The 16,031-nt window shown below is 36.8% G+C and overlaps 1 protein-coding gene across 3 annotated transcripts in view; it reads right to left on the bottom strand.

Moving 5' to 3' along the window:
* Window positions 1-16,031, bottom strand: part of LOC138706261 (fatty acyl-CoA reductase wat-like) — a 102,083-nt gene that overhangs the window by 13,609 nt on the left and 72,443 nt on the right. For all 3 annotated transcript variants that reach the window (XM_069835340.1, XM_069835338.1, XM_069835339.1), the window contains exons 4-5: window positions 8,695-8,804; window positions 4,479-4,674 (exon numbers count right to left, since the gene is read on the bottom strand). In XM_069835340.1, the coding sequence (XP_069691441.1) occupies window positions 4,479-4,674; window positions 8,695-8,804 (306 nt within the window). The remainder of the gene's footprint in view (window positions 1-4,478; window positions 4,675-8,694; window positions 8,805-16,031) is intronic.

Below are 16,031 nucleotides of genomic sequence, written 5' to 3' on the forward strand. Positions count from 1 at the left end.
TACGGAAGTGGGTAAAGGAATTCGGAAGATAATATACCTTTGTAAGTGGCGACTAAATTGTGTGCAATTTATGTAAGACTGACATAATCTGTTATAAAAGATGGTATTTACAGCAGCACTGTAATTAAAAAAAGCATATAACTATATGAAATTGATTGAAAGAAGTAAGTCTGACGATCTACCTACCTTTAACTAGTAATTCAGTACCTGCGGACGAATTTAGCAGAGATCTGTGTGAACTGATGGTGCGTGCCAACGTTCCATTTTGCAAATCTGAGGACAAGCACTTTAAAATTTTTGTTGGAAAGTATACTTGCACACAAGGGCAGTACATATGTTACAGTAGTACCGGTATTTTAAGTCAAATTTTAAGATAAAGATTATTGTAACATAGGCTTAAACATTTCATTCAGAGCAATAGGCTCTACCTGTGTTACAGTTGTACCAGTTATAAGATAAAATTTTACAATAATTATCGTAATATAGGCTTAAACATGTATTAATAGCGGTATCTATGAAACAGTAACATTTTAGTTAAAATTTTTTCCTACAAGATTCTTGTAATCTAGCCTTGAACATGTCTGTGATTGTGAAACAGTGACATTTTAATTTAAAAGTTTACAGCAAAGACTATGTTCATTCTTTTGTAATACATAACACTGCCTTACTCTTTAAATCATTCTTATATGTGTGTGTTTGTTGTCCTTGATGCAGAAATCGTCTATTTTCATCGTACAACACCACACACCACTACTCTTCGTCAAGTCATTTGGCTCATTGCACAAATTTCGTGTTCACTTAACTTCGAAGAATAGGGACTATCCTGTCTCTAGTCAAAAGTCACGTACTGACCTATGACTGTTAGGCATCCATCTGAGGATCAACAGTCTGTTGTGAAAAAAAAATAGTTTTTACATACTTTAATTCAGTTCGAAATTTATTCTGAATACTGTCGTATAAGTTAAATACTTATTCACGTAAAAATGAAATAGAAAATTGCAAAAAGCAACCAAGAACCCTGGTTAGAAAAATTATAATTATTAACTGTGAGTCAATAAGTTCTGCACACTATCACAATATTTTTAACCCGCAGAAACAATGTTACGTGTCATAACACTGCGAATATTTCGGGTTTAAACCCTTGACGAACTATTATTTAAATCCAGCCTCTTCTACCACATTAAGCGGTTGCATGTCTTTTGATATACATTTAATAAAAGTGTATCCAATTTGACACTATTCGGTGGACATGCTGAATACTCGGGCTAAAGTCAAACATTATCGCCTATCTTGAAGCTCGCGAGGGTACGACCACTTCAAATAGTCTAAAAAATTCGAAGTGCCTCCACCTTTAGAATAAACTCGCCCACAACAACGGGGCGTTCTCTCTTAAAGTGTCGTTTATCCTTATACAGCAGCCATGGCGAAAATGTGACTCACGAGCACATTGTGGCTCGCAATGATAGCTGTACATTTCTCTTGCTTCCTACCTCCCCCAACCCCCACCCTTTCTCTCATTGAAATCAAACTCCGTTCCATTTGTCTCTGACCTGCGAATGGCGTATCGTCGCAATGTCTCTTCCGAAACCATGTACTTCTATAAAATCGAAAGTTTCAAGTAGGATGGGAGGACGCAATTTTTTGCCGCCAATATGATGAGAATATTAAATGTATGATTTGTTCTCAAGTATTACGAGGAAAACGGTTGTATAACATAACACCGCATTATACTACATGTCACTCATGAAACATTAAAAGGTTAAGTATTATTATTATCATTATCATTATCATCATCATCATCATTATCATCATCATCTCTGTACGTCGATCCTTTTTCAGCAGATGTACGAATAATGCTGTTAGATCTTCAATTTAGACTCACAGATTTACAATGTGATGTTAAATAAAAGCTAGACGTAAGAACTTGACAAATATTGAACTTTCAAATCTTTGCCAAAAAATAAATATCCGAAGCTTCGTTCTTTCGCTTGCTCTGTTGAAGCCATGTTCTCTACAACTTACATTGTGAAAATAGTAAAAACCAAATTTAGATCACGACTGACAGACAAATACCTTCGTGATCACCTACGACTGGCAGTAAGTGATATAATTCCTGATTTTGAAACTCTGTCGCAGAGACATTCTGAAGACAGTTAATAGGTTGTGATAAGGTGTCCTATGTTTTCTTATTCGTTTCTTTCTTCGTTACACGTATTAAACATTAGTTTGTAACCTTATACTGTATACAATTATATTCAAGTGCTTGACGCAAGGAAAATGAAAATCCGTTAATAAGTCAGACAGTTGTTTCACTTCCCCTTCGGGTGTCCGCCTCCCTCCATAGGTGCTATGCACGTTGCAGGTTACACAATGGCTCGGCGCACGATCACATTTTCGCCACGGCTGTTATACAGTATTTTCTGAATTGAAATCCTATCGATTTTATTATTCTTAATGTTTCTTTACAAGCTGAAAATCAATTTTTTTAGGGGATTGTAATAATTTATGTGAAGTACGCATTTCTGTGTGAAGAGAATGATAGCATTGAATCATTTCGTGCACTTATTCATGTCTTCTGAATCTATTTAATCTGTTGCTCTCCTATTACCTGAAGTACTCATTTTCTGCATATACATGTCCTTATCCGTTTTATGTAGTTCTGTATACTATCTTTTTATTTACTTTAAGCATAGCCCCTGCACGGTTTCTACACACTCGCGGTATATCTTGAGTAATAGTGACCGTTGTATGTACTGCGCATGCATTACAGATTACACGGATTTCTATCCTTCAGCTACAACACATCGGTTGTATCAGAAGTTTCTAGTTTGCCGTATACTCGCGCCAGTTAGGCTAATACTTTAGTTCTAACGTCCACTGATATCACCCAATTATCGAGATACACCACGAGATGTATAGCTCTGATTAAAGGAATAACTATTGCACCTTTCTCTTTTCCTTATCACAATACTTCATTACATTACAAACAAAGCGTCTAGCAAGACTATGTAAATAAATCATTTAGTCAGTGTTCCGCAACCGGTGTGCCGCGGCAAATTGGTGTGCCTCCACATGGTGAAAGGTGTGACACAAACTTTTACCTATTATTTTAAGAAATTAATAAAATCAATTACAATTGATTAAAATTAAAATAATTTTCTTTCATAAATATATTTTTTTCATATAGGCCATTCGGTATCTCGTGAAACCTACCTGCGCGTGAGGAGAAGAAAAAAGTGAACTGAGAAGTTTCCCTACCTCGCTACGCTTTGACTTGCAAGTTACGTAGCTTGCTTACTCCCACCATAAGGTTCTTACTATGAATTACGCACGCGAATGCATTTGGTTTCACGAGATAATAAATGACCTTCTGTAATTGGAATTTTAAAAACGCTGGAAAGTAATAGTCGATTTTGAGTAAGATGGTACTTTATAAAGTAGCTGAACTTATCGTAAAGGCCAAAAAAACGCATATAACGTTGTTAATGCCTAGGCTACCTGTAAAGAAATGGTGAAAATAATTCTGGGTCACAAGCTGCTTGTGAAATATAAAAAAATCCTCTCTCTGCTGACACAATCAGCCTCCAAGTTAGTGACATTTCCATTGACATCGAAGACATAATGAAGGATAAAATAAATAGTAGTCAGAAGTTCTCACTTCAGATCGACGAGTCCACCGATATTAGCGGTCATGCACAACTTCTTTCCTACATTCGGTACATTGTTGGATATGTAATTCCAAATAATTTCTTTTTTTGCTAAGAACTGCCCGAACGAGCAAACAGATAGATGGATTTATTCAGCAATATTATACATACAGATGCACCACACTATCAGATTTTGCTCTTAAATCCAATCCACGGGTCTTTTGGCCGTACGTGCTTTACAAAACAAGTCCTACTTTGTAGTTTTCACTCCTCTCATCTATGATTAAATCCAAACACACTCCAAAAAAAAACCACACACACAGATTAATATGAAAATGGTACAAACAAAACACATTACAAAAGATACTGTGTTTATCCATTTTTACTCGTGTTGTGCGTGATGCCTAAACGATTGAAGACTTTGATAACCCACATATACAAATTGCATACATTTTAATTTTTACTGCAAACATAACAGGATTACCATATTTTTTCAAGTAGCATAATCCAATCATTTGTTAACATATTTGCATAATTATTTAACCAAATCAGAGATAATATGGCTTATAGGCTGCATAACAACCAGAAAACTGTCAATCTCAACTTTGAGGGTTATCACTATCCTCAAGGTCTTCAATTTCTGAACGGTTTGAGTCAGACACCCTATAAAATATGCGCTTTGATAAATGCTATATAGTACATTAACATGTTTCAGAAAAAATTCAAGATGACTTTGAAGGAGATTGTAAGATTTACTTGTAAATTAATTTGTTGTAACAGAAAGTAAATTTTTCTAATAATTTGACAATACGTAAAATTACTGACACTTACTTTCCTCTCTGATATACATCCCAGGCCGATGCTATGACGCCATTGATTGACATATCGCAAGGAACGATGGATATTATAACCTTGCCGTCGTTCATAGATACACGCTGAAGTCCCATACCAATACGAACTAATGGTCCTATGGGACCGAATGGTCTATCTATCCATCCGGGTACTGGCTCCTGCGCTGTGGAAATAACTGTGAAAACAAACGATTAATAGGCAGCAAGTGAAAGGCGACCTCAATGTTCAGTTAAAAATATTTACAACGAACACGTTTTCAATTAATTCCTTAAACCTCTGCCGTGTAGCAACATAGCCTTACAATTATTTTCTTCTAAACTCATAACGATCACTATTTTTGCCCAGTCGGTACGTTGGAGTGCAATTCGCATGCGCAGTACTTGTCATGCATATTCCGTCAAAATAAGCTGCGAATGAAGAGAAAATTCAGGCAGAATGGTTCTCTTATATAAACCTTCTTCATGAATCAGTCAAGAAGTACGATTTACTTAATTTCGGAAAACTAAAGAAAATCGCTCTACTCTGAGACCAGATTTATGCCCACGTGCATCAACGTCGGTTAGCGTAACTACCGGTTAAAATTGCCACCTAATTCCTGGTTAAGTATTTTTACGGTTCATCGACTCGGTTAGGACTTAAATAGCAGGTTAACCACGGTAATCTCTTACCGGCATATTTGAGTAGTTAAAACAGATAACCAGTGATTAGTAGGCCAAGTAAAACAAAATGACGGCGAGATCAACATGTGATTATTTCGAAGACGATTATAATTGTACAGTGCTTGAATTACTTGGATAGAGACGATGGTTGGCCAATGGCGGCTGATTGAATGAGGCAAGTGAGGCTCAGTCACTTGGCTTAACTGAAATCAAATTTTGTTTTTTTTTTATATAATGTATTAGTTCTTTGAATGAAGCATATATCGCTGTAGAAGCATTTGAAAACTCTGCGATGTATATAGACCTGTTTTGCAGTAAAATTTGTTCCTGAGGCCAGGGTCGCTCGTGCCGGGTCTGGCTTCTGCATGTCGTATGTTTTCGCAGTCTTTGAGGTTGCGCTTGAAACGTTGTAGCTGTAAAATTCGTCTGGCCTTGTGGCCTGGTCAGCTTTCACTCCTCCCACCCATGGACCGGTCTCAAGAGTAGAGTGGGGTGGGAATAGGCCATAAATAACATAAATTTCAGCTCTTTGACAGGCAGAGACCCCACACTATTCTCTCCCCTTATGTCTTAGTTCATGACTTAAGTGAGGGTGTTATACTATTGTACTTCGTAGTACAGTAGTGAATCTGGGCCAATGTTGTTATGTATTTCGGGAAAAAATAAACAGAAACAAATAAGAGAAATAATGCTAGTGTAGTTAATTCATCGATAGAGTGTCCTTTTTCGAGAAGAAATAATATTTAAAGAAAGGAAGTTTTAAATAAAGAAAGAGTGTACCGAGATAACTACCACATTGCTGACAATTTTTCTGACAGATAATCTTAAAATGCGAGTTTGTATTGCATCCTGGTATGGGCAACATAAATGGTTAAGTGGTAATGTGGTGCAAAATAAACTTTTATGTTGGCCTTGTTTTTTTTTTTTTTGCTGTCAAAGGATAAAAATGAAAAGAAAGAAAGGGGAATTTCAACACATAATATGGGTTGCTTCATCACACTGAAACATTCACTGAAACTCACAGCATAACAGCTTATTTGGTGAGTGAAATTATTAACTTATTTTTCATTGATAATAATAATAATAATAATATAACAATAATAATTAATATCATGAATAAACATTTCCTATCGGAGGCACTTAAACTAGTTGCATCTGGCCTCTCCGAGAATTGCGATCACCGGCCGCTAAGTACTGTGGTGAGCGTGAAGTTTCTTCAGTGGAAAGAGAGAATTCTTACGAGGAATTAGATGACAGAAAATTTCAGGACGGATTTAGTTTATCAATATCTATAGTGTCATTTCTGCTGCAATAAATGGGTCACTTAAAATAACACAAAAAACGATCATATTTCTCCTCTGGATCGGCTGCTTTTATTACGATTCTGTGCAACTGATATTTTCTGTAAGAGGGAACACTCGATTGCCTTTTTCTCTACGTCATTGGCTGAACGAAGGAAGATTATGGTTGGATTTTAGGATAATGCACAGTTCCATGGTATAAATAGGGTCCTGGATCGTACACACATTCGTAGTAATCTTCTTCAGCCTCTTCCTTTACAGGTATTCTACCTTTTTTCATACATAGCCTAAAATATTTATATATAGTAATTAAGTCTATCAATACTTCAAACACACTTGGGATATAATCATTTTTGCATTTAATTTTCCATTTTGTATGATTTTTACCTAAGAGCACTGAAAAACAAAGAAATGCAACTCACAAACATAACAGCGCCCAAAGGCAAACAAATGAAACGCGAAAATATAGAATACGTTCCTTTCGTTGTAGAACGGAGTAAGCGCAGTCGTTTTAGGCGTTGAGTATTATCTTTGTAGAGGAATGGATGCTTTCCTTTATTCATTTTGTAGAAACAGTGTACCATCATAGACTTTACTCTAGTTAAATAAAGTGCCAGTTGACCATGTTTAACTAATCAGTGATTATGAATGGTGCACAGAAATTACATTTAACCACGGCTACTGTTTAACCGTCGTTTCGTTACCCATGATTACTGAGTTTTTAAACGAGGTTGATACACTCCGCAATTATAAATATATGAAAAAATGGATGAAGGTTCGCTGTTATGTCATCTACCCTACGATTTAGTAGTTTTGGTTTTGTGGCAATATTGTGACAGCCGCGTCGGGAGTCGAACGCACGTCCGGCAGAAGGGAGGGCGCGTGCGAGAGACAGGCGGCGCGCGGGGAGAGAGGAAAGCTGTGAAACGCTGGGCGCTGTGCGGGGTGCGGAGGAAAAGGAGGAAACTACGAGTGCAAGGGATGGCGCGGTGTGGCGCGAAGCAAAGGGGGAAAGCTGGAAGTTTCGAAAAGTTCGCACCGAATGTTGTAGAAATAGATTTTTCTCGAAAAGAAGAGAACGTGTAATGTAGTAATAAATAGAAGGGCAAGTGAGCCGCACTGCCAGTTTCAGTTTAGAACAGCGAGTCAGTCTTGTGAAACAGCAGAGCACAAACAAGGAAGCCAGCCTTCGAGACCTGCGTTCGACTTGAGTGAGTTTGTGAAGCAGCAGTGAGAGTCCAGGCGGAAGCAACGCGGCCGGAAGTCTTTGGTTCGGCGTGCAGTGCACTTTATCTGAAAGTCTTAAGTTCGAAGTTCAGTGGACTGTCTCCGGAAGTCTTGGGTTCGATATACTGTGAACTTGAGTGAATGAGCTAGAAGAACTAGCCGAGACAAACGAACTGTGAACTGAGAACTAACAGTTTTGTTTTGTAAATAGTGCTTTGTGAACATTAGTTGAGATTAGGAGTACATTGATGTTCTCAATAATCCAAGTGAATTGTCATTGTCATCTGTGGAGTGCAATAACGAATACTGTGTTGCTGTGTGCAGTGAAATACCCATCGTTGACGGGAGTGTTTAAATTCAGTTACAGAAAGTCATTCTGGTTGTAAAAAAAGGTAACATTATTGTTTTGAAATAAAAACCAAAATATATTAAAAAATATATATATATGTTAAATTTAATTCACTTAATTTTTCTTGACTTGAGGACAACAGTTGGCCATTTCTTGACTTGGACCGGAAGAGTTTTAATGTTTGCCTATAATTTATTATTATTAAAGTTTATGTTTTTTTATTTATATATTCACAACTTTCGACTGCTCAGAAGCCAGAGGAACGGTGGAACTATAAAACAATACACTGATGAAGGTAATGTCAGTTTCGAAAATGAACGTCACCATGCAAAAAACATTGTTTTATGTCGGTATCAAGACTAGCAAGTAGATGTGCATGCAAAAGGGTAGCATTTATAACAAGATTCTTAAGTAAGTGTCAATGTAATATCCTATGTTTGCTCCACTTGCCAGTCCACGAGATCGGGGCTCTCGGGAGTTTAGATCGGCATACAGCCCTCACAGAAATTGTTAGAAGAGGATATCAAGCAAATAATCGCGCTTCCCTTAAATTTTTTTCTTTCTGATTATTTACACGGATTCTATATTCAAATATTTCATCACTCTATTGTAACACGATGTGAATAATTTTTCATAAAACTATGAGTGTGACAGCTTACCCACAGATGGTCTGAATAACCCCACAGGGCATTCGAGGTTACTATTCTGCACTGCATGTTCTGCAATTGATTTCGTGAACGTGTACGTATTGCACCACTGACCCAGAAGTCTGTTGAAGAAAAGAAAACAATAAATAGGTAATTAATATTAAGTCTGGCTCTTCTGCTGCTGTTTACTGAAATATTGTTATGAAGAATAAAACAGGCCTAAATGTGACAAGAGGATTCACAGAAACCCGATGAATGTATGAATAAGTTTAAATGTTTGTTATTTACTTTATTGCATTATGTTTGGTAGTCTTAATATAATATTTATACTTAATATTGTTGTGTCAGAGTGTCTGGGGAAATCTCAGGAAGGAAATATCAATCATAGCATGTAAGGTTTTTGGTTTCCCCTAACAATCTCATTAGGAAAAAATCACCTTCATATTAACAATTTAATTAAACTATAAAAAGCAAACAAAAGTAGAGAGTATTACTAAACGAGATTATAAATATTACAATCAGATAACAAATAGTAAAAAAAAAGTGTGCATTGGAAATAGCCAGGAAAATAACAAGAATCTAATGCTGATGGCACAGAAATACGCAGGCTGGTGGCAGAGAATGATATTCAGAGTACCCAGACTGTAATAATAATTAAATATTTTTCTGAAGGAGAAGACATATCATTTAACATAGGATGAATATAATAATGATAACGGTATCCCTTCCGGGAAGGTGAAAGTCATGTAGATTTAACGGAATACATCCACACTGCACAAGCGCTGGTCCGAATGAGAGTAATTAAATACAGAACTCCAACCTTGAAACGACGCAGATCACAATCTGCGTGGAAACGTTGACATAGGTCGTACAACTATTACAACACACCAAATTTTCTGAGTGAAGAATCTTCTTTCTTGTCTAACGATGGTAATGATCAAAGCTCGGAACTTGGGGACTTGTGTCTTTGCACGTGACTAAGCGACCGGACTTCAATGTCAACAAACTCCCGCTTCCAGCACGGAGGTACTGTCAGGTCTGCTACAAAAGTGGTTTCTGGCTGCAACAACATATTGATAATATTATGGTAGGTTGAAACACGTAATTTCATAGTATATATATATATATATATATATAATAAAAATAAACATGAGAGATATATCAAATTTACTGTTCTGCTGTGTACATATTATTACAGTGTATGACTATCTACATTCGAAGATTTTTTGGTAGCAGACTTAAAATACTGAATGTTTTCACTGTTACTGTCTTCTGTTCGATTTTCAGCAGTTGCAAGCTGATCTCGTATCTGAGAAAGATAAGTACATCCTAAATTTTTCTCGAAAATAATTTTCAATTAGTGTGTCACTACTAGGGCAAGCCCCTCTACGTTTCGATCCATGGCTATGGACAGGCTTTTATACAATTTGAGGGACAGCAATGTCTTTCAATGAATTTCGTTTCCAGCCTCTAGTTAGTGTGTGGTACAACTTACAAACTATAAACTCTCCATTCGAAAAAAATAATGTATCTCCTCCGAATTCTCCACGAAATTCTGTACCTTAAATTTAAAACAAAATGTATTTTCAAACTTCTATAATACCCATTCGAAATAACACGTATTTTCTATTTTCTCAAAAAAGACCGTTTACCTTTAATTCTCTGAATGTCATTGGCTTCGACATAACAGTTTCTTCGTCCGTCTTCCTGTCATTAGTTGTGGCCGCTTTCTTAGTACACACGACTGTCCCTGAGCACTTGCAGCGTGAGCATTGTGTACGTTGTACCTGTAACCTTACTCATGCACACGACACAAGTCCCGAAGTTCCGAGCTTTGGTAATGATGCTCCGGAACTCAGGATACAACAAATAATAGAGAACTGGCAAGTGCTCTACTTGCGATCGTATACGTCGTAGCTGGGTCGTGACATCAGAGCAAGCGTCCCGTCCTTTTTTCACGGGACTTACCATAATGGAGACATCTTGGGTACTTTGTTTTGAATTGTTCGACTCCAAAGAACTGTTTAACTGTCCGTGTAACAAAATAGAATTAGTTTTTTCCTGCATCCGAGTACGACTGTTATCCTCACTGCTACTACTACTCCCATGTAGTCAAATACGAATACATTCCTGTACAGCTAGCCGGGCAAACCCGGGCTCGGCAATATACAGACTACAAGCTGCCGACGAGTTCAATGCTGAAAGCTGCCACTACAACTTCATCTGGCTGTCTCCATACGACGACTGGTCTCGGACCCAAGAGGCAGGTCGTTCGCTTCGAGCCGAGCGACATGCACCAACGATAGTCCCAAACTCCAATTGGAGACCAGAACAAAGAAAATATCCCCGCAGCATGTAAATATAGCACAATATGTACAGTATGACCTTTGTTTTGTTTCATACTTCATTACTACCTTCATCTTTGGAGTATGATTTTTATTGTTTAATGTTCATTTTCATCCCGTTACATGCAGATAATGTTAATTGCTTATTAGAAAATCCACGACGGTTCATTCACTTGCAACTAGATTACTAAACACTCAACAGACGGCAGAGCACGTACATTTCGGCATGTGGAGCATCTAGAGGACGCTTCTTGAACTTCGTTTTACGTTAAAATGTTACATTTCCTCGTTAATTGTATCCCGAACAATGGCGTATTGACGTAAAAGCAAATTAGGATTTCTCCTTTATTGTCTGTCCTCGGTAAACGGACAAAGACAGCGGGAAATTATTCCTAATTCGCAATTTTAACAGAAAATTCATGGGATAATATTAGGTTTCTGCAGGTTAATAACCATTTAAGATTCGGAGTAAGTCATCACTTTAAAAACTCTGAACGTTTGTCTCTCAGGCTCTATGCAATCGCTTCTAAAATACTTAAAAGCAAAGTATACACAAGAGATATATCATGCCCCACGCATTAAACTGTTGAAATCGCCATAGCAAATGGCAAGAATGCGTCGTGTTTTACTTCAATGAGAATGATCTTTTTCAAAAATATGTGTAAGTTAATTGTCTCTGAGTATAAGATTAAATATTTAAAAGATCATGCGCGTATTTGTGTGTAGCACCCCTCTGCATATGCCATTCTACAAAAAAAAAAAAAAACATGCGCCCTATAAATGAATCGGTGATTGGAATCCAAAAAAAATGAGAAGATAGCAAAATTGTTCATATATCATTGTCCTACCTATCGAGCAGAAAAAGAGTAATATTCCTATCATCCTAATGCCAATGGCATGACCCATGTTTTGCAGTTGAGTAGAAGAACGGTAACATTCCAGGAAGTAACATTCCAGGAATGTTACTTTTATTCCACTCAATAGTGGAGCATTATTGTGTTAGTTTCATATAGTATGCTTCGAGCGCTGACAAGCACTGTAATAATCGTTTAGTTTCTTAACTGTTTTAGTGCTTTGTTATTACAGGTGTTCCAGATTATGTTTGATCATTCTTTTTTTAGTAGGTTATTTTAGGACGATTTATCAACATCTAGGTTATTTAGCGTCTGAATGAGATGTAGGTGGTAATGCCGGTGAAATGAGTCCGGGATCCAACACCGAAAGTTACCCAGCATTTGCTCATATTGGGTTGAGGGAAAACTCCGGAAAAAACCTCAACCAGGTAACTCGTCACAACCGGGAATGGAACCCGGGCCACCTGGTTTTCCGGCCAGACGCGCTAGCCGTTACTCCACAGGTGTGGACTGTTTGATCATTGGTATTCTGTCTGCAAGATTTGGAAAATAGTTTTTGAAGTTAGTGTCTTTGAGTAAAAAACAACAATGTTAGAAGAGGAAGTTAATGAGCCAAGAAGAAAGAAAGGAAAGGTGAACAAGAATACACATACAAAAGAATTGGAGAAAATATCTAGGAGTAGGGGAGAAAAGTTTGTAACCTACAAAAGTATATTTGTCGAGACCAAAAAAACAACATTGTAACACCGATTTTATGATTGTTTCTTTTTCCACATTTGAAGAAAAGTATTTGTACACTTTTTTTCGATAGTTACGCTATAAAGAAAACTTACTAATTTTTTCAAAATATTTCTGTTCATTTTAACCAATATTCCATTTGACTCGAAAAAGAGTAACATTCCCAAATTTAAACAATCAAATCTAAAAAAAAAAAAAACAAATTATATATTATCAAACAAATATAAAGGTTGAGATACTTGTAACTAGTAGTAAATGTGACCAATTATAAGTTTTTTGATTAAATTAAAAATAAAGTCAGAAAACAGTTTTTTTATTATCTCTAAAGCATGATTTTGGAATGTTACCCCTTTTCCACTCACCGATTCAATTTTTTTTTTTTTTTTGCAGTAACAGCACACTACACGCTAATTCTTTTCATATATTCATATATACCACTGGCAGGTAACTTGTCTGTTTGTCATTCACCTATATAAAGCAAGTTGCGTAGACCAATTTACTGACAGAGTCGTTATCCAGAGTGTGCCATAAAAGGCTGGTCTACTCTACACCCGCGATGAAATGAAATGATTATGGAGATTTGTTGGGATATCGTAGGGCAGTGATGTCAAAGCAAGCGCATTTTTCTGACCTTGCCGTCGTGCGCGGTCATCAAGCACTAGGTATGGAAGGAGCAAGGATTATGTATATGAATAAGGAGCCTGTTGGATTAAGAAAATAGTGGTGTACAAACTTCAAACTTATTTTATATGCCTACTTGTAGTTTGATATTGTCTATATTGTCTGTAAAACAAAGTACTAATACTAGTTTCTTAATACTGCAGTTAATAACATAATAAGAATGAATATTCACATAAATTTCATAGTAGTACAACTATATTATACTAAGTGAATGAAACATCATCACTCATAAAGAAAGTGGTATCCCAAAGATAAAGATTAAGTATGACTTTGTAAGTTGGAATTGATATTGATGGTATCTTTCGCCTTATAAATGTAATCAATAAACTAATCAAAACAATATTAGAGTACAAAGCAAAGTTACCTAGGTACGGCATATGTTTCAACTGTAACTAATATTACATAAGAAAACCCTTATCGCATTATGCTTTTAAGGTGATATTGGTGCGCAACTTCCTATCATCAGAATATTTTTTTTTTCTCGAAATCTGCTCAAGCTATACAGCTGACGTTTTTACAACACATGGCACATATCTTTTGTTTATGATGTAATAGTAATTCCTTTGTTAATTCATTTTCTTACAAACATTTTCCATGCGAATATTTTCAAAATTTGCAATACGTATCTTCAGTGATACACATGTACGATATATTAGATTTATGAAAACATTGTTTCAGTACCTGTAAGGCTACTAAATAAACAAATCTGAAAATTTCGCCTTTCTGTAAAAAGTTGAGAAAATACTGCTTTTGAATAAAAAGGAAACTCATGAAAAATGAGCATTAAAATTGAACTTATATTCTTATAATGCACTTATACTTCTCAGACAAATCTAAAAATTAACATGGATATAATTTTAATAAGTTCTCTTCCCTTTATCTATTGAATCAGTGCTGGCCATCCCTGTATATAGCTCGACCAAGCGGCATATACTACCTCTTTCGTCTGTCTCTTTCCTTTCCACTGTAAAGTGCTCAGGCTCTCCTGAGCTCTAAAGCGCGTGCTTACCCATATGGGCATCAGTTGACAAGAGTGTCGTAGGGGAACCGGAGCTTACGGAGAAAACTTCTGACCACGGGCTTGTCAAATACAAGTTATAAAACGGGAGTACGCCGGGGATCGAACCCGAGTACACAGGATTGCAATACTAGAAGGTTATGGCTAGCACGTTTCCCAAATCTCACCATGAGAGGCAATTATCTGTAGATAAACCTAAAAAAAAATAAAGGAAACAGGAATAACCGGTTCCTGCGATAAGCACAAATTTATTCTTCGGCCGCAGGGCGGCACGGTGCTTGAGCGACCGCCGACAACCGGGCCCTTAAACTCAAGGCGCTTCACCGAATTAAAATTTATGGCTGGTCTAAATAAACCGGGGACGAGAACCAGAACTGTAACGGAAAGCGAAGAACGAGAACGGAAACGGTTATGCATAACGATAAGTCAATAACGATATGTATTACGCATTCTGATGTTATTTGTATATACTTGGCCAATGACATTTTCTCATGAGTAGGCCTACAAGCCAGCCAACATAAACACAAGTTAGCCAACTTCGAAATTTAATTCTCAACTCTTCGTTTCCGTTGCCGGGCTTCGGAAAGCTTCTCGTTAATTGTGAATGGCCATATTTAAATACTTACATACTTACAAATGGCTTTTAAGGAATCCGCAGGTTCATTGTCGCCCTCACATAAGCCCACTATCGATCCCTATCCTGTGCAAGATTAATCCAGTCTCTATCATCATATCCCACATCCCTCAAATACATTTCAATATTATCCTACCATCCATCTACGTCTCGGCCGCCCTAAAGGTCTTTTCCCCTCCGGTCTCCCAACTAACACTCTATATGCATTTCTGGATTCGCCCACATGTGCTACATGCCCATCCTTCTCAAAAGTCTGGATTTAATGTTTCTAATTATGTCAGGTGAAGAATACAATGCATGCAATTCTACGGTACGTTGTGTAACTTTCTCCATTCTCCTGTAACTTCATCCCTCTTAGCCCCAAATATTTTCCTAAGAACTTTATTCTCAAACACCCTTAATCTCTGTTCCTTTCTCAAAATGAGAGTCCAAGTTCCACAACCATACAAGACAACCGGTAATATAACTGTTTTATAAATTCTATCTTTCACATTTCTTGACAGCAGACTAGATGACAAAAGCTTCTCAACCGAATAATAACAGGTATTTCCCAAATTATTCTGCGTTTAATTTCCTCCCGAGTGCCATTTAAATTTGTTACTGTTGCTTCAAGATATTTGAATTTCTCCACCTTTTCGTAGGATAAATCTCTAATTTTTAAATACATCTTTTAAAATTTTCGTTCTTGTTCTCATTATCATTTCCGTTCCCGGTTTATTGTGAACCAGTCTTGACATGCATAGGCCTACTTACTAACCATAATATGTTATATTTAACATTATACGTTACATTCATTACAAAATTTTGCACTCACACTCATGACCAGGCTTCGAGACTTCGGACCCAATAGAGCAGTTCAGTGGGAAATCCGCATAACGGTGAATTGAATATAGTGGTAAAGCGTACAGTGGGTGGGGTTACTGTAGAATGAAAGCCAACAAATACTCAAAGGAAAACGCTCTGGATTTGAAGGTTTTGACGAATAATTTGGTTTTCATATACAAACTGTGTCTGAAAGTATTACACGGTTAGAAAAGTCAGAGTAAGAGATGCCGGAAGCCCTCAAATTAAGTGAGGAA

This window comes from Periplaneta americana, chromosome 9 (genome assembly GCF_040183065.1).
Source record: "Periplaneta americana isolate PAMFEO1 chromosome 9, P.americana_PAMFEO1_priV1, whole genome shotgun sequence".
Lineage (NCBI taxonomy): Eukaryota > Metazoa > Arthropoda > Insecta > Blattodea > Blattidae > Periplaneta > Periplaneta americana.